This window comes from Puma concolor, chromosome D1 (assembly GCF_028749965.1).
Source record: "Puma concolor isolate L17-30 chromosome D1, mPumCon1.1.hap2, whole genome shotgun sequence".
Lineage (NCBI taxonomy): Eukaryota > Metazoa > Chordata > Mammalia > Carnivora > Felidae > Puma > Puma concolor.
In genome coordinates, this window is record NC_141676.1 from 8058361 (window position 1) to 8085592 (window position 27232).

The following is a 27232-nucleotide window of genomic DNA, read 5'->3' on the forward strand; positions in this document are numbered from 1 at the left end:
TATAGCAGGCTGGCTGTGAGTCCCCGGGCAATGGGAGCCACAGAGCTTTGGCTCATCTTGTCCCCTCGGCCCGGAACTGCCTTTCCCCATTTAGCTGCAGGACTCTCTCTCTACTTAAATGTCTCCTCCCGAGGAAGCCCTCTGCAGCGCCCTCCCACCTCAAAATTGCATCCCTTCATGGGCGAACATGCCAACTGGCGTCACAGGGGTGCCATCCGCCAAATCCACAATGGAGGAAATTCCGTTTATAGAACAAGCCACCAGGTTCTTAAACAAGAAAAAAGAAAAGAAACGAGAAAAGAAGGAAAAAAAAAAAAAAGGAGAGAAAGGTTGCTGAAATGCAATGTGTGGACCTTATTTAGCTCCTGATTCAAACAAATCAGCTGTAAAAAGAGACTCATGGAGGGGTGCCTGGGTGGCCCAGTCGGTTGAGCGTCTGACTTCGGCTCAGGTCATGATCTCGCGGTTTGTGAGTTCAAGCCCCGCATCGGGCTCTGTGCTGACAGCTCAGAGCCTGGACCCTGCTTCAGATTCTGATCTCCCTCTCTCTCTGCCCCTCCTCTGCTTGTGCTCTCTCTCTCTCCCTCTCTCAAAAGTAAGTAAACATTAAAAAATAAAAAATAGGGGCGCCTGGGTGGCGCAGTCCGATCTCGCAGTCCGTGGCCAGGTCACGATCTCGCGGTCCGTGAGTTCGAGCCCCGCGTCAGGCTCTGGGCTGATGGCTCGGAGCCTGGAGCCTGTTTCCGATTCTGTGTCTCCCTCTCTCTCTGCCCCTCCCCCGTTCATGCTCTGTCTCTGTCTGTCCCATAAATAAATAAAAAAACGTTGAAAAAAAAATAAAAAATAAATAAATAAATAAAAAAGAGACTCATGGAGGGGGCCCCTGGGTGGCCCAGTCAGTTGAGCATCCGACTCTTGATTTTGGCTTAGGTCCTGATCCCAAGGTCATGGGACTGAGCCCTGGCTCTGTGCTGAGTGTGGACCTTACTTGGGATTCTCTCTTTCTCTCTCCCTCTGCCCCTCTCCCTGACTCTTCTCTCTCAAAAAAAAAAAAAAAAAAAAAAAAAAAGTGAAAAAGACTCACGGAAGAGTTCTAGAGATTGGTTGCACAACAATGTGAATGTGCTAACTACTACACTTAAACATGTGTAAAAGGGCAAATTTTATGGCATATGTATTTTGCCCACAATTAGAAAATTGAAAACAGGGGCGCCTGGGTGGCGCAGTCGGTTAAGCGTCCGACTTCAGCCAGGTCACGATCTCACAGTCCGTGAGTTCGAGCCCCGCGTCAGGCTCTGGGCTGATGGCTCAGAGCCTGGAGCCTGTTTCCGATTCTGTGTCTCCCTCTCTCTCTGCCCCTCCCCCGTTCATGCTCTGTCTCTCTCTGTCCCAAAAATAAACGTTGAAAAAAAAAGTTAAAAAAGAAAATTGAAAACAAAAAGACATTCATGGACCAATTGGGGAACATGAACACTGACTGGATATTAGATGCCATTAAAGGATTATTAAATTTTTTTAAGTAGGCTCCATGCCCAATGGTGGGACTTAAACTCATGACCCTAGATCAAGAGTCGCATGGTCTATCGACTGAGCCAGCCAGGTGTCCTAAGGGATTATTAATTTTTGAAGTGTGATATTGATGTATTTCACTGAAGACCATCTCTTAGAGATACGAACAAACCTATTTACAGATGAAATGACACCATGTCTGGGATTGGCTTTAAAATAAACCAGGAAGGGCCCGTGGGTGGCTCAGTTGATTGAATGTCTGATTTTGGCTCAGGTCATGATCTCACGGTTTGTGAGTTCAAGCCCCGCATTGGGATTTCTGCTGTCAGGGCAAAGCCTGCTTCAGATCCTCAGTCCCTCTCTCTTTCTCTCTGCCCCTCTCCTGCTTGCGCTCCCCAAAATAAATAAATCCTTCAAATAAAAGAAAATAAACCGGAAGGGAGGGAGATGTGGGGAGACAAAGATAAACCCAAACTGGGCGATATATATGTTGAAGCGGGGTCGTAGATACCTCAGGGTTCACTACTCCATTTCGTCTTTTCTTGGGCGTGTTTGAAAACATCTACCACCGAAAAAGAAATAAGACAAACAAGAAAAAATAGCGCTCCTCTATTATGCCCTGTTGTTCTTCCAGGCACTCATCCTGGCCAGACGTACGGAGAGCGTGCCGCTGTCTTGTCCCCAGCTGTGACTTCAGAAGGCTGTGGGTGAAAGTCTCAGAGGCAAACTGCTCACCCAGGAAGCTGTGGGTGCTATGGTGGCCCAGGAGGACTCGCTCCAGGTCAGGGAGGAGTGGGAGGGGAAAGGGCAGGTTCTGCGCACCGCCCCCCCCCCCCATGCGCTGCCCCCTAGAGCGGCCCAAGCTCACGTGGACATTGTACCAGTCACTGCTTCTGTAGCCACCAAATACCAAGCCCGGCCTGATTCAGCATCAGAGGTGGCCGAGTGAAGCCATGAAGCCGGGGGTGGGGGGGTGGGGGGGTGGGGGCAGCAGGCAGGGCCCACCCGGGGGGCCAGGAGGCATTTTCTGAAAAAGGAACAGGTGAGAAGCAGGACTCCCTCCACCCTCAAAGCGCTCAGCTTGGTTCCCAGACCTTGTCACCTGGGACGGGATAGCACCCTCCTGCATCTGCTGTGAGTCCCTTTAGTCGCCACTGCCAGGTACGGGGTAGGATCCCAGCAGGTGCCAGGGCCGGTGGGGGGGGACTCTGGAAACTGCCATGGAGAGGGCACTGGGCACCACCATCTAAGTGCTGGAACGAAGGAGGCGCTGAGCGCTTTCCATTGTGAATGACCTTCCCCGCTCCCACCTGACCCACCCCTGCCTCACACCCTGAACCTACCCCAGGTCCCCAGCCCTCAAGGGAAGATGCATCGGTCCCTCCCGAAGCAGAAACTGGCCACAGCGCGGGAGACAAGAGCGCTGGGGTCAGACAGCTCCAGGCTCAGCCCGGCTCTGCTCCTTCACCAGCTCTGGAATGGCAGGCTGGTCACCTCGTTCATCTCGCCGTGCCTGTCCCTCACCTGTGTAACGGGCACAACGTGGGGTGACCCACAATGGAGACGAGGCACGTGTCCTGGGTGCACTCGGCAGTTCCTAGCGTGGGACCTGCCCCTGGGGGGGGGGGGGGCTTCATTCACCTTTGTGGAGTCTGAGGCCAGCAGGACTGTCACCCTCAACCTCCTGCCTCTTTGCTGCTCCTGCTCCCTCAGGTCACCCGGATGTGGGGTCTGAGACCTGAGGCATTGACAGTGCTGTTGGGGAGACTAGAAGTCCGGCACTGCTTCCTCTGGCGGCCCAACAGCCCCGGTGGGGCGGCACAGAGAGACTGAGGTCCCATCAGAGATGCTCTCCCTCTCCAGCTCCCCATCCTTCTACACCTCGGGGGTGGTGGAAAGACTTTACAGTCTCACTTGAGCCACACAGCTACCCAGGCGTGCGGGGGAGGGCTGGGGGGGGGGGTGAGGAGCACATCTTACACGGGAACAGGAGGTTGGACCGCAGGAGCTGCGGAGGCTGGAAGCGACCAGCGATGCAGCCGGGGAGCCACACGGGGGCCCAGCCGGTGTCTTCTCTTCCCAAACACGCCCTTACACACGTCCGTGTCCCTCCGAAGAGGGAAGGGGCCGCTTCTTCCTTTGTCCGGGACCAGCTTTGACTCTATGGTTATTACTGGTATCCAGAAAGATCTCCCCTACGTGGACTCCACGAAGGTCAGGGGGAGCAGCAGGAGGTGGCCGGTTTCAGAGAGCAAGGGGGCCTAGAGGCACAGGTATATCCCCACTCCTTCACTTGATGTCGTGATTGGGCCTTGGCATCATGCCTGGAAAAAGTTGCCACCACCAGCCCCGGGCTGCTGACAGCGTGGGAGGGTTCCTTGGTGTTCTGGGCAAACATCTGCAGCAGCCCTGGGATGGCAGTTCTGGTCTGGGGTGGGGTGGGGGTGGGGGTGGGGACACACCCCAAGCACTGGGTCACTGATGTTCAGAAACTTCATGTCCTCGGCTCTGCCCTCCACCTCTCCCAGGAAGACCACAGGGTGCCCACAGGGAGCTCCCAGCCACAGACACTCATACAGTCTCTAGGGTCCCGGCCAAGGCCGGGCAGACCCCTGCCGACCAAGATGTGGGGGTAAAGTCACAAGACAACCATGCCACCCACAGTCACCATGGCCGCAACCGTGTGCAGGGAGCCATACTCCAGGGATCAGCTTGCAGTGGGAAAATGTCGCATAGGAAGACACACCAAGAGGGCACTTGACAAACATTTATTGAGCACCTACTATGTGCGAGGCCCCTAAGCAGGGCCTTGGGAAAACAAAGTCAATGCAACCTAGTCCCTGCCCGGAAGGAGCTCACAGTCTACTGGGCCGGCCATCAATCACATCAATAGCAGCAAAGGTGCATTTAACTTCAGGAGTTTACAGCGAGCTTTTATACGTTTTTTTCAGTTGTAAACACCCAGCAACACAGCCACGTGGACTTAAAAGCACACTGGCATAAATGTAAACACAGTCACGAGATTGGAAGGGTGGGAAATCACCTGCAATAATTCACATTGGTGTTTCAAAGCCCGATTTTCAACACTACCGTTACCCCCTGTGAAGTCCGACGGAAGTTTTACCGATTTGCAGAAACAGTGGTGGAGATGCAGCGCGGGATTCTGTGGCCCACCTGACCTCATGCATCGGGGAAGCCACCTGGGACACAAGACGTTCTGAACCTCTGCCCGCTGCCTTTTTTCTACAACGTGCCATGCCACACCTGTGCCTTCTAATCCCTCCCAACCGGGCATTCCTCTCCCAAACTTGTCAAAGAAAAGGACCGCATCCCAGGAAGCAGCCACGCTGTGAGATCGCTCACGCCTGGTCCACGCGTGGGGTGACACCAGCTCGGAGGAGCACACAGCATATACCCAGGTCCTTCCTGGCTGGTCTCAAAAGCTGGCTGGGTCAGTGTTATAGGGGAACAAGGCCTCTAGAGTCCTATCGATGCCCTACCTCTCCCCCAATGCACAGTATTTATCAGGAGCAGAAAAGTAGTCTCTGTACAGAGGATAGACTGTCCCGTTCCTCCATTTGCTTCTGGATTCTAAATGTGACAGTGGGGTTTGGGGTCTGAGACAGAGCTCCCCAAGCTCCTTTTCAGAGCCCATGTCACCCAAGGGGAGAAAAACACCCCACATGGATTTGGCCTGTGATGCTGGTTTAGGAGGATAAGGAATCTGGTGAAGAAGCCCCAAATGGACCATCTCTTGTCCAGGGAATGGGGAAACCAGGCAGAGGAGAGAGTTTAATTAAGTCAACGAGAGGGCAGTTTGGAGCATCATGGGGCAGGGGAGGGGAGGCATCTCTCTCCCCTGCAGGCACAACCATTTCACTTTAGAAAGGTCAGGTTATGTCTCAGCTCCTAAGGTGTAAGCGCCACTGAGCCCCTCTCCGCACCTCCATAGGCTCTCTTAGAGGCTTACCAAGTGAGTCAGAAGGTACAAAATGTTAAAGGTGTTTCTGACCCCATCTCAAGGGCGGGGGGGGGGGGGGGGAGAGGGGAGGGGCAAGGTGTCCCTCTGACTGGCACCAAGTCAGCCCCAGTCCTCCAGCCACCAAAGCCCTGGCCTGGCCCTGCTCTGCCCTCCCACCCAGGACCCTCTTTCAGCCCTCCTGCCCCTCAAGGTCGCTCCAGGAGGCTGAATACCCCCCTTCCCCCAATGACGGCCCAGACGGAACTCTCTTAATAAAAAAAAATAATTTATTGTCAACAAAGGAGATATATACAACAGGAAAACAGGTGAAAGAAGGGAGTGAACAAAAGCCCCCAGGTGGGCTGCTTGGGCCTCCTGCAGGGATGGAACGGGAAGAGGTAATGGAGGCCTCCTGGTTTAGGAGCCTGAACGGGTGGGGGAGGAGAGGCGTCCCCCGAGGTAGTGGGACTCAGTTCAAACCCCATCATGACCACCTCTTGTGTAAGGCACTGTGCCAAGGGAGAATGGTGGGGGCTGAGAGGAGGGACGGAGAGGTCTGGGTCAGCAAAAGGATTGGGGTAGGTGTTCTCCACAGGCCCAATGCCCTACCGCACGACTGCCCTCAGGCCAGCCTGCCCATCTCAGGGCCCGGCCCCATGCCTTGCCGGGAGCGTCTGCCAATGCCCCCGAGTGACAGTGGATGCTGCCCACCCCCCCCTTCCTGTCCTCCAGCCTGCCTTGGCACCCAGTTTTACTCTCTCCATCAGGTGGCCGAGCTGGGCAGCTCTGAGTGATAAGCCAAAGGGGGACCCTGCCTCTTCCCTCCCCCCCTCCCCAGGAAAGCAAGAACCTATACACCACTCCCTGCCTCTGGCTGCCCCCCGACAGCGGTGCTGGATTCCGACAGAACCGTAGGCCAGTTTGGGGTGTCACCTGCTCCCACACCCTTGGCGCCCTGGGGGTGCTTGGACCAGTCTTGCAGGAGGCTGACTGCCGGGGGCTCCTCCATCCGTACGCGGATAACCTGGAGATCCAGTGTCCCGCGAAGCCCCGGAGGGGGAGCTGGGCAGGGATGGGAGCAGAGAGCACACACAAGTCAGGGCCCTCCAGACCCCCACCACAAGGACGTCCCCTGAAGACCTCTGCAAACCGCACCTCCATTTCTGGGCCCTCATTTCCCCAGCCCAGAGCCTGGTATGAGGGGGACCCTGAGGACAGTGAGAAGCTCCACTCTTGGTTCACCCAGGGACCACGAGTGACCGGAAAACGAGGTCACGGCTCCTTTGGCATAAGCCAGTCATGCCCCGTCGTAGGCTTCCTCCCTCGTGTATCCTGGTGCCCAGAGGCGCAGTGCTGTAGGCCTCGCTCAGCTCTTACCTTCAGTCGACTATCTCATCTAAAACTTCACTGGGCACCCTAGCCTCAGTGCTTCTGCCCCGTGTGGGCAGAGGGGATGCGAGTGGGGACCCGCAAACAGAGTAAGACACAGCTCTGCCCGAGGGGCTCTTGAATGGGTACGCAGGGTAAGGGGAGAGTCCTGGATGCACAGGCCTGGCTCAGCACCCCAGCTCTGCTTTGCAACGTTCACCAGGTTCATCCCCTCCCGAGAGTCAGCACCTACCACACAGGGATCAGGAATCGGGGGATTAGCGCTGGGGAGCAACCTCATAATAAGCAAAACCAGGCCCTCACCCAGGGGAGGGCAGGCTCCCCAGAGCTTTCGAGCAGCCACACGGGCACGTGCAGAAGTTACTTTACACTGAAAAGCAAAACAGAACATGCGGACTGTTGCAACGTCTGTTTTGAGACGCATCGGTTTGTGGTGTTTTTCCTAGGCTGTTTTTAGAGACTGGATTTAAAATGTGGCCGAGAAAACAGGCACAGTTTTGCTGCACAGTTTGCGGAGGATCAAAACCGCTTAACGGCTGCCAGGCCAGCGTGTTACACAATTGAGCAAACTCCGCTCTGCATTTGCATGAGCTCCCCCGTGTCTCTGACGAACTAGAAGCTCCTTGAGAGCAGGCTCAATCCCATTCATTTGTTCCTGAATTTAACTGCAGGTTCTCGAGCACCTACGCTGTGCCCAGCACTGTTCCTGCTGCTAGAGCTCTGACAGTGCATGGAGCAGACCCAGTACCCTTCCTAGAATCGATGTTCCAGTGGCGGGGGCCAATAAATAAGATAAACAAGGGGCGCCTGGGTGGCGCAGTCGGTTAAGCGGCCGACTTCAGCCAGGTCACGATCTCGCGGTCCGTGAGTTTGAGCCCCGCGTCAGGCTCTGGGCTGATGGCTCAGAGCCTGGAGCCTGTTTCCGATTCTGTGTCTCCCTCTCTCTCTGCCCCTGCCCCGTTCATGCTCTGTCTCTCTCTGTCCCAAAAATAAATAAACGTTGAAAATAAGATAAACAAATACCAGATGCACTGTGTTATGTATGGAAAGAAACAAAGCAAAGAAAAAATACATATACATATGTATACCAGAGAAGGGGACAGGACAGCGTGGAGGGCCTTATACAGCGGGTGTTAGCAGAAACGTACAAAGAGTGAGGAGTCAGCTCTGTGGATAGCTGGGGAACGGCATTCCAGGCAGAAGGAAAAGTGAACGCAGGTGCCCTGCTGGCACATGCCTGCTGCTGTACAACAGCAGGCCAGTGCCTGTGCAGAGTGGGCCGGAGAGGGTAGGAGAGGGAAGATGCTCGCTGGGGCGAGCATCGCTGGTCACCATGAGGACCCTGACTTTTTATCTGGAGTGGGACAGGAACAGCAGCGACAACATCCAACGTGGTTTTCATTAGGGACCCTGGCTACTTGTAAGAGATCAGACCACAGCGGGCAAAGACCAGAAGCTGGGAGGCCAGTGAGGTGGCTGTCAAGGAGCCAGGCAAGAGATGGCTTGGACCACGGTAGCTGCAGTGGCGGGGGAGACAGGAAGGTGAATTCTGAACGGGTTTTGGAGGTGGGGCTGACGGGATTTGCTGACTGCTTGACGCGGAGCCTGGGAAATGGAAAAGGAGGACTCTTAAGGATTTATTTAGCCTGAGTAAAGTGCAGAATGGAGAAAGGGGAGAGAAGGCTAGGGGTGGGGGTAGAGGTGGGGCTTCAGTTCCGATATGCCAGTTTGACAGATCTTACAGACAACCATAGACATGTCACACGGGCCCCTGGATGAGAGGCTGGAACCTAGGGGGAGAGCTGGGTGGGAGCTGTGAGCACGTGAACTTAGGCCTGGATTGCTCTGGAAGTAAGGCCCTGCCCCGTGGTTCAGGCATCTAGCTCCTCACTCGCCAAACACGTAAATAGCACCTAGATCCCGTGCTGGAAAATGGGGAGATCATGGGAAATGAAACAGACACACTTCCTGACCTGAAGCAGCTCACATTCGACCAAGGGGAGGAAAGATAACCATGAGATCCATGTGCAGAAGAACAGGCAGGAGAAAGAGAACAGCGGGTGAGGCTGGAGGAAGACCCGGCCAGTTGCCCAGGACTCCAAGGGTGGAAGGCGGCTCTGGGAAGGAGTTATTAGGCAAGGTCACCATTACTGCCGCATCAGGAAAGGTAAGGACAGAGAACTGACTGCTGGATTTTTATCTTAGACAAGTCAACAGTGACCTTGCCAAGAGAGCAATTTCAGCATGAGATGGGAGAATGGAAATGGCTCCCGGAGAGACGAGAGCCAGTTAGTGTAGAAAATGCTCCCCAGCTTTGCTGAAATGGTTTGGGGACACATGGTGCAGGCGCTAGGGAGGAAAAAGAAGTCAGGAAGGGCAAAATCATAGCTTGGTATAGGCTGCTGGGTAAGATCTGGAGGAGAGGGAAAAACTGACGGTGGACAGGGAGGAGAGAGCAGCCAGCGGGGTGGGGGGGTGGGCGTAAGCAGTGGGTCCAGAGGGCTAGGCTGTTCCAGAAGCCGTTTAGTCCCAGCAGCAGAGTGAAGGCAGAGGATGCAGCTTGGATGCTGGAGGGGGATGGGCACAGGTGGAAACGCACACAGGCTGCCACTTACTAGGTGAGGGGCCCTGAGAGGGGCCTTACCTCCCCCCTGGCTGTTTCCTCTTCAAAACGGAAATCATAACACTGTACGTGGTGATTGTGGGAATTTAAAGAGATAACACACTAAGACGTTAACGAGTCTAGCACACAGTAAGAGCTCACTAACTTACGGACTTCTTAAAGCAACAGGATTAAGTACCAATTCTTTCTGGCAGCATGGAGGGCAGAGGTGAGGGTGGGTGGGGAGGGGAGCATCAGGAGAGGTGTGATGTCCTACCAGAAATCACGCATGATTCGGGCTCCAGGGCCAAGAAAGAGCAGGCCAGGAGGATTGATTTATTAGTCCCCAGGGCCAAGCCGAGTCCCTTTTGTACTCCAAGCCCAGAACTGGTCCCCTTCTCTCCTGGGAAGCCCAAACCTCTCTGCTTCCCCAGCCTTGTTCTCCCCTCCACTCCCCCCCGATTTGTGCACGTGTGCATACCTGCACACGCCTTCTCCAGAGGGTGGGCCCAAGTCCTTTTCTCTCCTTTCTCATTAAGGTTTGTTTCTGAGCAGCGACTCTGAAAAGGTCACTGCCAAATGACCAGTAAAGGCAGGCACCGTCCACTCTTCTTTTGATAAGTCTTTACTGAGGGCTTTCTTTACGCCAGGCGCGTTACTGGGTGCCGAGGATACAGCAGTGAACAAGGACCCTAACCCTTGCGAAGCTCACACACACACTTTCTCCTTGGCCCAGCCTGGAAACGTCCTGGGCCCGGCCAAGGAATCCTAAAAGCCAGGTCTCCAGGTCTTACTCACATCGAACACTAGCAAGACAAAGACGCTCTTTTTCCCACAACTTGTGAGTGGGGTCTTTAAGGCTCACCTTCTCTCTAGGCTTGCACACGTCCCCACCCTCATCCTGCAAGGCCCTTGGAAAGTTCTAGAAAGTCTTCCCTGGCTTCAGATTTGTATCTATGAGCTCAGCTGACCTCACTACAACACCCTTTCCCCAATTTCGGATCTCTGACTTGCAAACTTTTAAAAAGCGGTAGCATCTTTACTCGGAATCTTCCAAGAACTTCAATACGTAACGCAACTCAAAGTGAAGACATTCTGGCGGAGGCCTTGCAGGTTTTTGAGAAATCTGCCCAAGCTTTGGGATCCGGAAACAGTCACACCATTACTCCGGAGTCTGTGCTCTCTCTGCACAGAACTACGGAGGGCACCCCACCTTTCTTTACCTGCAGCGGCACTGCCTCCGACCTGTACCCCTGAAACAGAGAGTTAAGTTTCTTGGGTACAAAGGCTGCCTCACTCACATCATTTTTCCACAGTGCTTCCCTCAGGGCTGGGCCGCAGGAACACCTGCCGCCGCGCTGCACAGCGTCTGCTGCGGGTTCCGGCCCCCTCCAACCTCCCTAGATCTCACCACTGCCGAGAAAAACCCTCTCACAAATTACTGAGCCCCAAGGCCTCGGAGACTTTGCCCGCACACCCCATATGAACCTGAGATCTCAGGGACTCCCTTCTCAGCTACTCACCACTCCAGATGGGTGGAATTTGGGCCCAGGGTATCCCAGGACTCAAAATGAAGGCTCCCTTTCGAGAATGAAACCAGAAGACCCGTTAAACATTGGAAGCGGCCAGCCATTTAGAGCAGTGATCCACCGAAGAGAACGAGGAAGCTCGGGAAACGCTCAAGTCCAAGCAGAGCACACAGTCTCGGGGAGGCAGGACTGGAATGTGGCTCAAGCTGAAACTTGAGACAGTTAAAACCGTGATCTACGTGAAGGGGTGACGCCTGCCTCAAGATGAGAAAAAGCGGAACCCACTTTGGTAAAACATCACTAAGCGCAAGTGCACGTGTGCACGCACACGCGCGCACGCACGCGCACGCGCGCTAAGCTTTTTGTAAAAGGTCTCGAGGATACAAGCTGATTAACAGCGGTCCCCGCGGGTGAGCGAGGTGGAGCAGAAGGGACACATTTGCATTGTTTTCTTTATGCAAAAAGTACACCTCCTTTTTGAGAGCCCTGCTCTGGGGAGCCCCCGGCACCTCGTGTGCTATCGTCCCCTGAGCTCTAACTCCGAATGCACACTTCAGACAGGCTGGGACGAGGGACTGTGTACGCTGCTCAGTCACTCCTGTAAGAACCACTTCCTGAGCCTGAGATGTCTGGCTTGGAGAGACGAAGAGGAAGCAGGCTCGGCCTCTGCCCTCCTAGAATGCATTCCAGTCTAACCTGCATTCTGCCACCGCTCGGCTATGTGACCGCGGCAGGCAGAGGTTGCCCTAATCCCCAGGACCTGCGAATATGGTAAGTTATGTGGCGAGGGAGAATTAAGGCTGTAAGTGGAATAAATGTTGCTATCAGCTGACTTGCAAATAAAGGGATTGTCCTGGATGATCTGGGTGGGCTTGATGTCATCACAAGGGTCCCCATAGGGGAGAGGGAGGCAGAAGAGACAGACCAAAGATGGAATCTTCAGAAAGACTCTACTAGTTGCCACTGGCTTTGAAGATGGAAGGAGAGCATAAGCCAAGGAATGCACACAGCTTCCAAGAAGCTGGGCAGGAAAAGAAAATGGACCCCCTCCCTCCCCACAAGGAGCCTCCAGAAAGGAACATGACCCTGCCGACATCCAGATTTTAGCTCAGTGAGACCCATTCCGGGCTTCTGACCTCTGGGACTAAAGAACAGTAAATTGTGTTCTTGTAAAAGCCACGAACATCTGTGGTTAATGTGTTACAGCAGCCACAGGACACGAATACAAGGACCGAGGGAAGAAGGAACCGTCTCTCTGAGACTCAGCCTTTCTACACGAAACATACTTTTCCAAGGGCCAGATGAACCACATGCAAAACTTTCCGAAAATCGGTTGAACGTGACACAGACACGTGCGCTGATCATTAACATCGGGCAATTCGCTGACCTGCTGTCTCCACCGAGGTGCCTGCTGAGCTCACCACGGGTCCCTTCTCCTGTTCTAGTCCCACTCAGGCCCTCGCTCCACCAGGGCGAGGTGGGCACCTGAGGTTCCGGGTGGAATCAGCCTTAAGTGTGGTGATGGGTTTGGAAGCACTGGCCTAGCCCAACCTCACGACCAATTCCAGGATACTCCCCAGGAGCCAGCCGGGCAGCTCAGATTTCCGGCCAGTCTCTGTCATTCAAATCTGTCTGCCTTTGGCCCCGTCTCTCAGGAGACCTGAGTGCTAACCACCTCTTCCCTAGACTCTGCTGCAGAGCAGCCTTGACGAGGCCAGACCCCAGGGACGTGCCTGTCTGACCCTCCCTTGTGGTCCCCTCTCAGGAGCTCACCTGGAGAGGGGCTTTCCGGCTGGGGAAGGCCCCCTTCAGCAGCTCTCCCCTCTTTGGGTGAGTCCTTGCTGTCTGAGGCCCTGAGCTGGGTGTGGGAGAAGAGCTGGAGGACGAAGCCAGGGGGGAAGCTGCCGTCGGTGAAGTGCCGGACCTCAGCGGGAGCCGCAAAAGTCTCCGTGGGGGAGTCGGGTGATGGGGGGTCTGAAAGGAAGCACAAGACGGAACTGTGGGTCTGAGCGGCCTATCGCTACTAAAGCCAGAATCCAAAGACCTGGACCCCACCGCCCCCCTCACCAGCTTGGCTTTCCTCTCGGAGCACTGTGGCCACAGCCCATGCCCGCACCCGCACTGGGCCTCCCCGTCACCTGGGTCAGGGTCTGGGTCCAGGTCCAAGTTTTTGGTCAGGGGTCTGCCTCTTTTCTTTCTAACTGGCTCTTCCCCAGGAGGCTCCTTCCATCTCTGACCACGGGGCTTCTTGTTTCCTGGCTCCGAGACGGGGGCAGCTGTGGAACGAAAAGACCCCATACCTTTTAAAGGGGCTGCACTTCTCCCTCTGTTCCTTCCCTTGCCCCCCCACCAACCAAAATAAAAGAAAAGAAAAAAGAAAAGAAGGGGTCGCGCCTCTCCCTCTGTTCCTCCCCCCACCCCTGCAAAAAGAAAGAACAGAACAGAAAAGAACGGGCCGCGCCTGAGCCTCTCTCCACGCAGAACACAGGGCGCATGCTCCCCTCTCCCCAGCTCAGCCATAAGGGCTTTCCAAAGACTGACCAGGAAACTCGAGGGGGCGGAGTCCCCTGGGCCGGCTCCTTTTCGGGAGAGATGGGTTGTCCTCAGAGTCCAGGAGGACGACAATCTCTGCTGGCATTTTGGCAGGGTCTGGGTCAGAGTCTGGGTCAGCTTCGACATCCTGGCCCAAGTCTGCAGGTGGCAGGTGGCAAACACCCAGTGAGCTCCGAGTGCTCCCGGAGTCCCGACTTTTCCCTGTGTCCTCCACCCCTGACCCCCAGTTCCAACTACCTGAGGTGGGTGAAGAAGGCTGCTCAGCTCTGACGTCTTGCAAAAGGGCCACCCCCTCACTCCAGGCCTCCAGGATGTTGCTCTTCTCCGAAGGGCTCAGGTCCAGGGTGTGAGGGTGCTGCTCCAGAATGTGCATGCGCGCCGTGTCCGCGGAGGGGGACCGGATCTCGGCCCCACACACCATGCACAGTGCCCGCCCGCTGCCTCCTGGGCTGTTTCCCACCAGGAACTCCTGTTCCCAAGACACCTGCTGCCTGGGCTCCTCACAGCCGTCGCCGCCCGCCTCCAGCAGGTTGGGCCTAGGTGGTGGGGTCTTTTCCTGCTGGGCCACTGCAGGGGGAGAGGTGCCAGAGAGTGCTATCAGTAAAAGTGCCCATGGCCTGAAATACTCACAACATGACTCCCCAAACTTGGTGGAGCAGCGGGGGGTGGGGAGGGGAAGAACACTCCTCCCCAAAGTCTCTCTTTCTCCCTTCCCCTGCAGCCCGCGAGGCACTGACCGTATTAAACACAGCCCGTGTGCCTTGGCATTCTGCTATCTCACTCTGGATCTTCTCTCAATCTGGTCTCGGACCACAGATTTTTCCAACAGGCTGTGTTCCCGCATGTCCTCGGCCTTGGCACAACTGTCCAGACCATCCTGACCAGTCTGACAAATTCTTCTACTTCCTTCACGGCCCTGCTCGAAAAGCTACTCCTGGGACTGTCTCCCCACCTCCCACCCCTGGCAGCTGGTTGTATCCGACCTGACTTCCAGGCCGCTGTGCATCCTTTCTGGAGGACAAGATCAGTAAATGTCATCATCTTCTTGTCCCCACAGGGCCTGGCACAAAGGAGATGCTTGGTGAGCCTTCAGTCGGTGAAGGACAGGCATGCCCGTTTCTCTACCTGGTGAGGCACCTTCAAAAGGCCATCCTATCCCGTCACGATCCCTTTCCAGAGCACCTGCAGGTGTGATCTCATTGGTCTGCCTCCCATCCACTCTTCGTGCACATGGACCACGAGCTCTGGCAGGGCAGAAACCGTTTGCACCTCGACACACGTTAGCCTGGCAGCTCAGTGCTTCTGCGGAATCCTTGTGGTCTCTCCTGGCCGCACCTCTCTCTTACCTTCTCAGGTAAGATGGGATGGAACACAAACACAGGAAGCCCCAACACCTAGGGATGCATGTGAGCGGTGGCATTCGGTATGGGTCTGAGAACTGGCCAGGACTCAGAAGATCCAGGTCCTATGTCCCACATGACTGTGAATGGGAGCCTTGACCTCTTGGTTGCCATCGGGCTCTTTCCCACCATTCCTCCAAAACAGCCCTCATCAAGGTCATCAATGGTAAACCCAGCAGTTGGTTCTTAAGCTTCACCTTCGGACTCATCGCTTCTTCCATCTTGATTCTTGCCACTTGGCTTCCGGGCATCACCTTCTGTGGGTTCATCTCGTACTTCCCTGGGACTCTCTTCCAGTCACTTGTGCTGGTTCCTTCTCATCTTCTCAGGTGCCTGCTCGGCTCCTGCTTCTTTCAGGGCTCTGCTGAAGAACCTTCTTCTCATGAGGCCTTCTCTGCTCCCCGCAGGAAGCTGCCATCTGTCCGTCCCCCCCGCCTTCACTCCTCAGCCCCCCATCACCTGGCCTAACCCGTGTTTTACTTGTGCACTCTGTCTCCCCACTGGACTGTAGGCTCCAGAACGGCATGACTTCTGATGGGTCACACCCGTATCTCCAGCATCAAGAACAGTGCTTGGCATGCAGACTCTTGATTTCGGCTCAGATCATGATCTCACGGTTCACAGGAACGAGCCCTGGCTTGGGCTCTGTGCTGACAGCGCAGAGCCTGCTTGGGATTCTCTCCCTCTCTCGCTCTGCCCCTCCCCCGCTCTCTCTCAAAATAAATAAACGTTAAAAAACAAAAATGTGTGATGAGGGACTGACTCAGTCTCTAGCCTGGAACCACTGGAGAACTCCCCAATTTGGTTAGTTCTCGGACCCCTTCTGTCTCCCTCTTTCCCATTGCCTGCCTGCTGACGACTCTGGTATTTGTACCTCCAGAATCTAAACACACGTTTTTGATGTCTATCTGACCACACCACTCGTGTGGCATCTCTAACCGACCTCGTTGAAACTGTAACTCGCTAACTGCAGGCGCCTGCGTCCTAGCCTTCCCGTCGCGGTGCGTGGGAGGCCCTTCCTTTCAGCTGCTCTGGCCAAAAACCTTGAATCCATCCTTTCTCCCTCTTACCCCAACTCTTTCAAAAAGCTCCTGCGTTCGGATATTTACACTCAGGATTCCGTCTGCCTAAGATGCTTTCCCTCCAATTATCCGCAAGGTTCATTCCCTCTCTTCCTTTGGGCCTGTGCTCAAAATTCACTTTATTAGAGAAGCCTTTCCTGACCACTTGATATTCCAAATAAAACGCCCTCGCTCTCTTTTCTCCCCTCTTTGCTCTAGTGTTCTCTGAACCACTTATCTCCACCTGACACACGATGCATTTGTTTGTCTGTCCTTGGTCACTCATTTTATATATACGTTCCAGAAAAAACGTTTCCTCTTTCTTTGCGGCCATTTTAGCGCGCCCAGTCTAAAACCTGACTTACAGTAAGTGCCTGACAAAGACCTGTTGAATGAATTAACTTCTCCAGACTTCTTCCTCACCCCTAACAGTGGGGAATAGGGTGCTTCTTGCACGGTTGTCAGGACAACTGAGACACCCTGGCATCCAGCATTCAATAAATACTACCAAAAGCAAGGAAAGAACCTCTGTTCCATGCAAAGCTCTGAGAAGGGTAGTGATCTTTATTTCCCTGACTTGTTTTATAACTCTCCAGATTCCAAAAAGGAGAGACAGTGCAGGGAGACAGCACGCTCTGCTGAGGTTAAATGAATGGCCTTGCTCTCAATTCAATCTCTTTTGGGTACAGTCCCCGCTTTGGGAACAGGTATCTGAGGATGAAGCGATATTTGCATTTTCGTGAAAAAAAAATTTTTTTTTTTTTGCATTTTCACGAATATTAAGTTTTCCAGGAAGATGGCCCTTTGTTTTCTAATGGTTCGCAAGATTCTGCGGACTAAAGAAACTGGGAAAGGGGGAGGGGAAACCAAGTGTTCCGAGATTGTTCCTCAAAGCCCCTCCCAAGGCCATCTCCTTCCTGCGTGGCTGAGGGTACCCCTCGAAAGCACGTCTTTCCCTAAACGGAGTAGGCTGTACGCAATCTCATTCACCCCTCAAGCGCTAGAATCTGACACCTGTGGCTTACGCAAGTGGAAGGCCTGGGATGCAAGGGGGGTTGGGGGACCAGGAAAGCTTTCTGCGTAGACGGCCCTGAAAATCCTCCTCTTGGGGAGCGGCATCCTCGGGATCTCTCCGGACACCAGGCTGCCGCGCCCAGCCTCTGGCCCGGAGGCCTCGCTGCCCCTCGGCCTAGAACACAGCCTGGCCCCCGCGTCTGCCTCTCTCCCCGCGGGGCGGGAGACCGCGGCCGCCGGTGCTGGGCCCGGGCGAGGGGGCGCTCGGGCACCGGAAGATCCGGAGCGCGCCGGGTGTGGATCGAAGGCTCCAGACCCTGGACGGGGGCGGGGGAGAGGGAATTCGGGGAGGCCCCAGATTCCAACCCCTGGAGGGGGCGGAGCGAGAGCTCGCCCGGGCCCCAGGCCGGAGGGGGAGGGGGCGCCCGGGTCCCAGGCCGGAGGGGGAGGGGGCGGCGGAACCCCTGACTGAGGAGGGGGAGGGGGCGCCCGGCCCGGGCCCGGGCCGCGGAAGCGGGGTCCCCTTCCATCCTCACCTCTGAGCATCGGCTCGGGCCGCGGAATTACGGCCACCACCATGGCCTCCTCCTCGTCCTCCCCTTCCTCGCATTTGAGCGTCACCTCGAAGCAGTCGAGCGCGGCGCCCTCGGCCTTCAGGGCCATGGTGCGGCCGGGAGGGGGTGGGAATCGCGGTGACCGGACGCCGGAGGCCGGGCGCGCAGCCAGGGGCCGCCTCCCGCTCCGCGCAGCCCCCTCCCCGCCGCCCGCCGCTCACCGCCCGGCCTGCGACGGACGCGTCCGGGCCTCCCCGAGACCGAGCGCGTCGGGACCCCGGGCGGGGAGGGCTCAATCCGGGGCCCCAGGCCCCCGCCGCTCCCTTTTATGGAGGCTCATTGTCGGCGCCCGCCCGACCGGCCCGCCGCGGGTCCGCCCCCGACCCCGCGCGGCCAATCGCGCGTGGCCCCGCCCCGGGCACGCGGCTCCGCTAGCCTCCCGGGGACCCGCAGGGCTGCGGGGAGGGCCGCGGGCTCCCGGCCGCCCTCCAGCGCGGAGGCGGGGCTTGCCGGCGGGCGGGAGAGGCCCCCAGACCCCGCGGGCGGGGGGCGCCCTCCCTCGAGCTGCTGGTCGGGCACGCTTGCGGGCGTCCGGAGCGCTACCGGGTGCCCTGGGGTTGTGTTCGGGGTCGCTTTTGCCTTTCCTGGCACAAACCTTCCTCCGCCAGAAGATGCCCCGGGCGGGAAAAGAACCGGCGGGGCAGTGAGCGGGGCCTCGGCGTGGGAAGGAAAGAGGGCGGGGGTGGGGTGGGGTGGGGAGACTGAATTCCTTCGGATTTTTGCCAGCCTTGTGACCTTGGGCACCTTATCTGCTTTCTTAGACAATCTCATCCTTTCTCTCAGAGAACATTGTGGAACCTTCTGGACAAGGGGATGCAAAGAAGGAAAAGCCAAGTGGAGTGTGGGCACACGCAGACCACCCCGATGGTGTTGATTTCCATGACTTAAATGTGAGTCGAGAGATTTTGAGCCTCCCCAAGGTCACACAAATCTTTGAGAGCCCCAAGACCAGAGTCCGGTTGCCATGACACTGCAGCATCATAATCCTACTTTGGGGGAGCTTTTATGGGCATCTCCCTCTGCTGTGGGAGCTCTGGTGACATTTCAGCTGGGAAAATGCCACCGTATCAGACCAGACACTCCTCCATTTGTCCCTCCAGTTAAGGAGTGCTGGGGAGCTTCTTGTGTTTGCTAATCTCCGGGATGCCTCCCTGTCCCCTGTTGGACTTCCCAGTCCTTCCAACCCCCCTCCCCCACAGGTGTCACCAATACCCTGCATTAAGTTCCCCGAGTGATACACCCAATATTATACCAGGCACTTTGTCTTCACAAGTCTTAAGTGGTACAATGTATTGTTCCCATTTTACAGAGCAGGAAGTTGAGGCTTAAAGGGTTAAATTATTTGCCCAGGGTAATATAGCAAGAATCCTATTTCATCAAGTCTAAGGTGAGCATTTTCCCTACATTTTAACATCCTTGGAATGGGAATGCTTTCTATCATGGACATCATTGTGAAGTTTTCAGAATACGGAGAAAGTTTAAGATCGCCCTTCTGATAATCAGACTGTGATGTTACCAGCAGAATTAGAATGAGACATAAGTGAGGCCACTTTGTGACCACAAAGATGACTCAGTGATTGCTGCTGCTTTTTTTTTTTTTGGTAATATTTATTCATTTTTGAGAGAGAGAGAGAGAGAGAGCGCGCGCGTATGTGAGCTGGAGGAGGGACGGAGAGAGGGAGACACAGAATCTGAAGCAGGCTCCAGGCTCCGAGCTGTCACCACAGAGCCCGACGCGGGGCTTGAACCCGCTTGAATTGTGAGATCATGATCTGAGCTACAGTTGGGCGCCCAACCAATCTGAGCCACCGAGGCGCCCCGCTGCTTCTTTATCAGATCGGAGATAACACTAACCCTGCTTTACATCCTCCTGTTTCCTAGAGGATACTCAATCTCTAAAATGCCTCTGCTTTTTGACAGCATTCAATCCAGAACTGGTCCCCGCTTCCCTAAATCCTCCACAGAACCATGGAACACAAGCCCCAATGTAAAGAGACTCCTATGAAGACTTCCCCTAGGGTACGTTCTCCTTTACAGCAGCAAGTTAAGTAAACCTAACCTTTTTTTTTTTTTTTTTTTTTTTGATAACAGCTGTGTTCCTGGTGGTCTTTGGTCGGAGGGCCTTGCCAACCTTAGCCAATTTAATTTGCATACATTTTCATTTTTATGTATATGAAGACAAATATGATAAATGTCTCTGTCAAAGTAGCAGTAAGTCTGAAAGAGATCTTGAACTATAAGATACAATACAATATGAGAAATCGTGTCAGAATTTGGCAGAGTTTTTTTCTTTTCAATGCTTATTTATTTTGAGGGAAAGACGAGCAGGGGAGGGGCAGAGAGAGGGAGGGAGGGAGGGAGAGAGAATCCCAAGCAGGCTTTTTTTGCTGTCGGCGGCACCGAGCCTGATGGGGGACTTGAACTCCCCAACTGTGAGATCATGGCCTGACCCGACATCAAGAGTCGGATGCTTAACCGAGTGAGTCACCCAGGCGCCCCTGGCAGAATTTTTTTTTTTGTAAGGATACATAAAATAATGTCTTGTCCTGCTAGCACGATATCTTAGATTTAAGGAAACATGGTTTGTTGCAAAAGCAGGACTCAGCTCTGGCTCTGCCTGTCCTGTCCTTGCTCTTTCCATTACAGTTCTGTTCTGCTTCTCTGTGAACTTGAAGTACTGGGTTTTTGTTTTGTTTTGTTTTGTTTTAATGTTTATTTATTTTTGAGAAAGGGACAGAAGCAGAGACAAAGCGGGGGAGGGGCAGAGAGAGAGGGAGCCACAGGATCTGAAGCAGGCTCCAGGCTCCTAGCTGTCAGCACAGAGCCCGATGCGGGTCTCGAACCCATGAACCGTGAGATCATGACCCGAGCCAACGTCAGATGCTTCGCTGATTGAGCCACCCAAGCGCTCACTTATTAAATGAACAAAAGGGTAGATATTATTAGCTCCGATATATACATGAAGAAATCAAATCTGAGAGAACTCAGTCCTTTGAGGTCAAGCAGCTTGCCAGCCACAGAGCAATTCCGTCGCACTGCAAAACCAGGGCTCTTTCCCCCGTCACACCTGCTGCTGAGCCAGCCCTCTCTGCACCGAGCACTTGAGAGGGAGCTCCGGACCATCTTAGGTGGCATTCTTATCCACCGGCTGCATAGTCAGAGCCAAATGAGAGCTTGCGGAATCTCTATTGTGGAGATAGCACCACGCAGAGGAGAGCGGGTAGGCATTTCCTAGATCAGGACATCTGTAACTTGTCTTTGGACTTTGTGAATTTGGCTTTGGAATATGAGATTCCTAAAACAGGAAGGGCAGCCTGGAGATAGGAGAGTTGAGGACGAACTGCCTGTTTCCACCAATTCGCTGCTCCAGGCCACTCTCCATAATGTCTCCTGGGCCAGAGGCCCAAGCTGGGACGAAGCATTTCCTTTGGGTACAGCTTTTGCTATTGGTGGCATTTTAAGCCTCCGTGCTGAGTGGGGACAGTGAATGGGGTGCTGCAGGAAATAAAGGAGCTCTAAATGTGGAGAGGGCTGTTGACGACTAAGAAAGCGGGTGCATGTGTGGCTTTGCTCCTAACTTGGCATTTTGTAGTGGCCTTCAGCAAAAGCCGTAATAAATATCCGTCCATGCTCTTCGGCTCAGTAATCCCATTGCCAAGAGTTACCCTGAAGTCATCCAAAAGAAGAAAAATAATGACTCAAGGCAGATACAGCAGCGTTTGCCACTTGAACTACTCAATCCTTAAAACTTAGGACAGTCTTACTCCTGGGTGACATTTTACTCAGTTCTTGCAGGTAGTCAGATGTCCCCTTCCCTTGGCTCTGGACTCAGTTGGGACAGCTCTACTATGAAATGGGCATAAGGGCACAGCACACTGTGATGGTTTGTTTTCATGTCTCAGTCCCTTGTGGGCTGTGGGCTCCTGGAGGGCAGGTCCATTTTCTGTCCCTCTTTCTAGTTCCAGCATGGGCCCAGGGGCTGTGGTAGCACCAGCGTGGAGCCTGTATGTCAGGGCTCTTGTTGCAAAAATGTCAAGTCAAAGTAGCTCAAACAAAATGGATTTGTTGACTCTTGGATTTCAAGGAAGGGCTGAATACCCAATCATGGGAAGAGCAGGGACACGGGCAGGCTCTGGGGATAACTGGACCCAGGAAATGAACGCCACTAGGACATTCTTTTCACCTCTGGCCTCTGCCTCTTTCTGTGTATCAGCTTTATTTTCTCCTTATAGATAGGCTTTTCCCAAATAGCTAGGTGATATGGTCGCTATTTCCATAGACAAGCTTGTAACTCTATGTTTCAAACCTCCTTTCCCCTCCACTGGCCACATGTGCTTCTGTGCTGGCCTCTGTAGGACACACTCATATCACCAAATGACTTCTGGCCCTGTACTTTGGTGCCAGTAAATGAGCTCAATGAGCTTAGTGGGCAAGAGAATTTCTGGAAGCCATTCCTACTGAGGACAGCTATCAATAACTATACGGGGCAGTGGCTATGAACTATGTAAATCTATAGCAGTAAACCACCTCTCCCGAACTGCTGAAACATTACTGAACTCATCGGTTGGAAAATGCCAACAACTGGGCCATCTCTGCTTGATCTGAGGGGAAGAATGGGAGAAAAGAAGGCAAAAACAAAAAAACAAGCAAAACCCTCAGCCAATCAATGCAACAAGAATTTGGGGGATGAATGAATACAATAGTAAAATACTAGAAATAACCACAATGTCTAACAACAGGAACCGGCTAACAAATGATGGTGTGTTAGCACCAAAAAGAGTAGATAATCCAGATTGTAACAACCTGGAAAAGCATTTTTGAAATAACGTTAAGTGTGCAAACCAACAAACACGTGGGCTGTGATTATGTGGAAGCAAAAAATGGAATAACATCGATACAGATCAAAAGTAAACCTGAAGGGGGGTACCTGGGTGCCTCAGCTGGTTGAGCGTCCAATTCTTGATTTCAGCTCAGGTCATGATCAGGGTCGTGGGATCAAGCCCCGTGTCGGGCTCTGTACTGAGTGTGGAGCCTGCTTCAGATTCTCTCTGTCTCTCTTTGCCCCTCTTCCCCACTCGAGTTCTCTCTTTCTCACTCTAAAAAAAAATAAAATAAACATGAGAAACAGAAATAAATGTGTTGTGATAACAGAATGATTGATGAAAACGTTCATTAACACATGCAAAATGTTGTGAGTACTCTACAATTCACACAAACATTAGAATAATCTATTTTTTAGGGGCGCCTGGGTGACTCGGTTGAATGTCCGACTTTGGCTCAGGTCATGATCTCTTGGTCCGTGAGTTCGAGCCCCGCATCGGGCTCTGTGCTGACAGCTCAGAGCCTGGAGCCTGCTTCAGACTCTGTGTCTCCCTTTCTCTCTGCTCCTCCCCTGCTCTCTCTCTCTCAAAAATAAACGTTAAAAAATATTTTTCTAAGAAGAAATATGATCTATGTTTTAAAAATGTTTTATTTATTTTTGAGAGAGAGAGTGTGAGTGGGGGAGGGACAGAGAGAGAGGGAGACAGAAGATCCTAAGCAGTCTCAGTGCTAACAGCAGCGAGCCTGACGCGGGGCTCGAACTCGCGAACCGTGACACCGTGACCTGAGCTGAAGCTAGATGCTCAACCGGCTGAGCCCCCCCAGGCACCCCTGATCTATGTTTTTATATAGAAAGGTATTCATGAGATTTTAACTGGCAATAGAGATTACAAAACTATGTATATCGTGATCCTGATTATGTTAGAAAAAGCACCAGTGTGGTTACATATATGCGGGAATGAACAGGAAGCTATTAACGTTGGTTAACCCTGGATGGTGGGATTATGGCTCATTTTCACATCTTAAAGTTTGTTTTCCATCTGTAGTTTTTCGCATCTGTAGTTTTACTTGTAGAATCACGATTTTAAGGATAGTAATTCCTACTAAAGGAAAAAAGATCCCAATGCAGCAGACATTAGACAAATGTCTCATAAGGCAGGAATGACAAGTATTTGGCCCAGTAGCTGTGGTGAACTGGCTTGTTTTCAACTATTTCACTCCCCCTGTAATAAGATTACACGCCCAGCCTCATTACCTTGAGACTTTTCAGTGCCTCTTACTAGGCGGGGAATACCTTCCCATCCCACTGACTTTGGGCTTGGCAACATGACCTGCCCTGGCCAGGAGAGAGTGAGCTAGCGTGAAGGAAGCGATATCCTAGCCGAGGCTTTGTGGGTATTTGCGTGCTGTGGGTTGGCCCCTCCTGGCGTGTGCCGTCCACCATGACAAGAGCACGCTGCCCCTCCAGCCTGGGTCCTGGAATGGGAGACACCCAAGTGCGCCGGAGCCCAGCTGGCCTAGGAGAGGCGCCGTTGACCCACAGACCCGTGAGCAAGAAATAAACACTTGCTTTCGTAAATCACTGCGTTTCAGGGTTTGTTACGCAGCGTTGCCACAACAAGCTAATGCTTCCAGACCTTGTGTTCTCTCCCCAACGCCCTGGTTATTATTATTTTTTAAATGTTACAGGGCTGAGGGTGGCATGAGGGGGACAAGCCTTCTTGGTTTGCCCGGGTGACAGAGGGCTTTCCTGGCATGTGGGGCATTCAGGTTATTAAACATAGCTTTAGGAGATATAATTTACATTCCGTACAATTCACGCATCTAAAGCGTACAATTCCGTGTGCAATCTACATCACTACAGTATGATTTCAGAACATTTTCGCTCCTCTTAAAAGAAACCCCATACCCACTAGCAGTCCCTACCCATTGTCCATCGCTGCCCCCCCCACCCCCCATCTACTTACTGTCTCTATACATTTGCGTATTCTGGGCACTTCGTATAAAGGGAATCATTCAGTATTGGCCTTTTGTGATTGGCTTTTTTGTGTGTGATTGGCTTTTAATTAGCAAAATGTTTCCCAAGTTCATTCCTCTAACATGTATCAGTGCTTTTTTTTTAATGTTTATTTTATTATTTTTGAGAGAGAGCGAGAGAGAGACGGAGCGTGAGCAGGGGAGGGGCAGAGAGTGAGAGGGAGACATAGAATCTGAAACAGGCTCCAGGCTCTGAGCTGTCAGCCCAGAGCCCCCTGTGGGGCTCCAACTCGGGAACGGAGAGATCATGACCTGAGCCGAAGTCAGACGCTTCACCCACTGAGCCACCCAGGCGCCCAGTCCTTCATTTCTTTTTTTTGCTGGGCCATATTCAGTTGTAGATACATACCACATTTTGTTTGATGATAGACATTTGAGTCGTTTCGACCTTTTGGCTATGTTGCTACTGTGAACATACGTGCACAAGGTTTTATTTGGACATCTGTTTTCAGTTCTTTTGGGTATGGACCTGGGAGTGGAATTGCTGGGTCATATGCTAGTTCTACGTTGAACTTTTTGAGGAATTGCCAAAATGTGCTTCCACAGCGGCTGCGCCCCGCGTTCCCACCGGCAACGTAGGAGAGATCCGATTTCTCCACAGCCTTGCCCACACTTGTTATCGTCCTTCGCTTACAGTATAGCCATCCTGCCAGCTGTGTGGTATATCTCAGAGGTTTGATTTGCATTGTCCTAATGACTAATGATGTTAAACATTTTTTTTGTTGTTGTTAAATTTTTTTTCAACGTTTTTTTATTTATTTTTGGGACAGAGAGAGACAGAGCATGAATGGGGGAGGGGCAGAGAGAGAGGGAGACACAGAATCGGAAACAGGCTCCAGGCTTCGAGCCATCAGCCCAGAGCCCGACGCGGGGCTCGAACTCACGGACTGCGAGATCGTGACCTGGCTGAAGTCGGACGCTTAACCGACTGCGCCACCCAGGCGCCCCTGTTAAACATTTTTTAAAGGTAAATTCTACCCCCCCCCCCACATAGGACTCAAACTCATGACTCCAAGATCGAGAAGTGCAGGTTCTACTGACTGAGTCGGTCAGGCACCCCAACATCTTTGCATGATTGTATCTCTTCTTTGGGAAAATGTCTGTTCAGATCCTCGGCTCATTTTTAAATTGGGTTTATTCGTCTTTGTATTGTTGAGTTGTAAGAGTTCATTATATATTCTGGATGCTAGACCCTTATCTCTCATGTGATTCGTAAATATTTTCTATTCTGTGGCTTTTCCTTCTACTCTCTCTCTCTCTCTTTAATATTTCTTTTATTAGAAAGTGTTTATTTATTTATCTGGAGGGAGAGAGAGAGGGCGCATGCACACGTGGAAGCTGGGGAGGGGCAGAGAGAGAGAGAGAGAGAGAGAGAGAGAGAGAATCCCAAGCAGGCTCTGCTCTGGCAGCACAGAGCCCAATGTGGGGCTCCAGCTCACAAACCATGAGATCATGACCTGAGCCAAGATCAAGAGTCAGGTGCCCAACTGACTGACTCACCCAGCTGCTCCTTCTGTCTACTCTCTTAGAGGTATTGTTCGCAGCACAAATGTTTTTAATGTCGGTGTCAGCCAATTTCTCTCTTTTCCCCTTGGTCCGTTGTGCTTTTGGTGGTCTATCTACCTACCTCCTTGACCACAGTAGACGTCTCTAAGCAGTTTTGGTTTTCTTTCTCCCTGAACTTGGATGCCACCTACCCTGGACTTTCTTCCCTTGACATTGTTTTATAGGTTAAGTGGTAAAATCCCAAGCACTGGAGACAATCTGTGTGGGTTCAAATCCCCACTAGTGCGACCACTTACCGATGGTGGCCCTCAGTGACTTCAGTGTCACTTACTGAGTGGGCAGAATGCTGGGGGTAGGTGAAAGAAATCGAGAAGGGGATAAATGAGGAAGGTAATGGATGGATCTCATTCCCTGAATCCTCTTGTAGTAGACTGGACTGAATGGAGTGGGGCCGAGAATTCTGGAAGCAGACTTTCCAGGAACGGTCTTGTGCGTAACTTCAGATCTTTTCAGCCACACCTCATTTCCAAGCTACAACCAGTGCTTTAAAACAACAGCAACAACAACAACAACTTTTTTAACGTTTATTTATTTTTGAGAGACAGAGTGTGAGCAGGGGAGGGGCAGAGGGAGACACAGAATCCGAAGCAGGCTCCAGGCTCTGAGCTGTCAGCACAGAGCCCGACGCAAGGCTCGAACTCACGAACCGTGAGATCAGGCCTGAGGTGAAGTCAAATGCTCAACCGACTGAGCCACCCAGGCGCCCCCGGCTATAGCCCGTCCTAGGCAGGCTTTGTCAACTTCATGTAGGCACAACCTGATTGCCCCTTGCCCGCACCTTGTACCTTTCACTTTTTGCTCTGGGGTTCCTCTGACACCCCAGTGGGAGACATTGTGGGACCTTACTCAGCGCTAACACATGTGCATCCTAAAAGGGGGTGGCCTAGGGAACCATCAGTGACCAATAGGGATGGGAGCTGATGAACGAACAAACGTCTCTCGTTCTGTTTCCCCAAAGGGTACCAAAGACAGGGTGAAGGATACTGAGGGTGTAAGACAACAGCTGTCCACTTTTTTCTACAAAATCAGAACCTATAGAAGGATTCCAGGAAGCTACACTTGTAACAAGCCCTATGGGTGATTCCTACACATACAGAAAGTTTGCAAAACACCGAATTAGGCCATTTTCAGGAGGAATTTACATTCTAAAGGGAGCGAAGGTTACAATTCCGGCTC

The 27232-nt window shown here is 53.0% G+C and overlaps 1 protein-coding gene and 1 long non-coding RNA gene across 5 annotated transcripts in view; one reads left to right on the forward strand and one right to left on the reverse strand.

Moving 5' to 3' along the window:
* Positions 1-5735: 5735 nt before the first annotated feature.
* Positions 5736-17918, reverse strand: SPINDOC (spindlin interactor and repressor of chromatin binding). Of its 3 annotated transcripts, none has more exons than XR_015240747.1 (7): positions 17555-17917; positions 13781-14110; positions 13532-13681; positions 13129-13266; positions 12764-12964; positions 10985-11196; positions 6395-6532 (listed from the first exon to the last, which is right to left on the reverse strand). XR_015240747.1 is itself a non-coding variant. In XM_086677108.1 (6 exons), exons 1-6 carry the CDS (start codon positions 17679-17681, stop codon positions 6321-6323), a joined length of 1158 nt encoding a protein of 385 aa, XP_086533234.1. In that variant the 5' UTR covers positions 17682-17918; the 3' UTR covers positions 5736-6320. The 3 variants fall into 3 exon arrangements, 1 of the variants encoding a protein (XP_086533234.1); XR_015240746.1 differs by having other exon boundaries at positions 10985-11202; XM_086677108.1 differs by lacking the exon at positions 10985-11196 and having other exon boundaries at positions 5736-6532; positions 17555-17918.
* Positions 17919-18030: 112 nt separating this feature from the next.
* The window catches only part of LOC147576400 (uncharacterized), a 48837-nt gene continuing 39635 nt past the window's right edge, over positions 18031-27232 (forward strand). Inside the window, exons 1-3 of one of the 2 annotated variants that reach the window (XR_015240749.1) lie at positions 18031-18275; positions 18416-18522; positions 19553-19651. This is a non-coding gene — a long non-coding RNA (uncharacterized LOC147576400). Of the gene's footprint in view, positions 18276-18333; positions 18523-19552; positions 19652-27232 lie in introns of those variants that run through there. The other variant, XR_015240748.1, reaches the window with a different exon arrangement.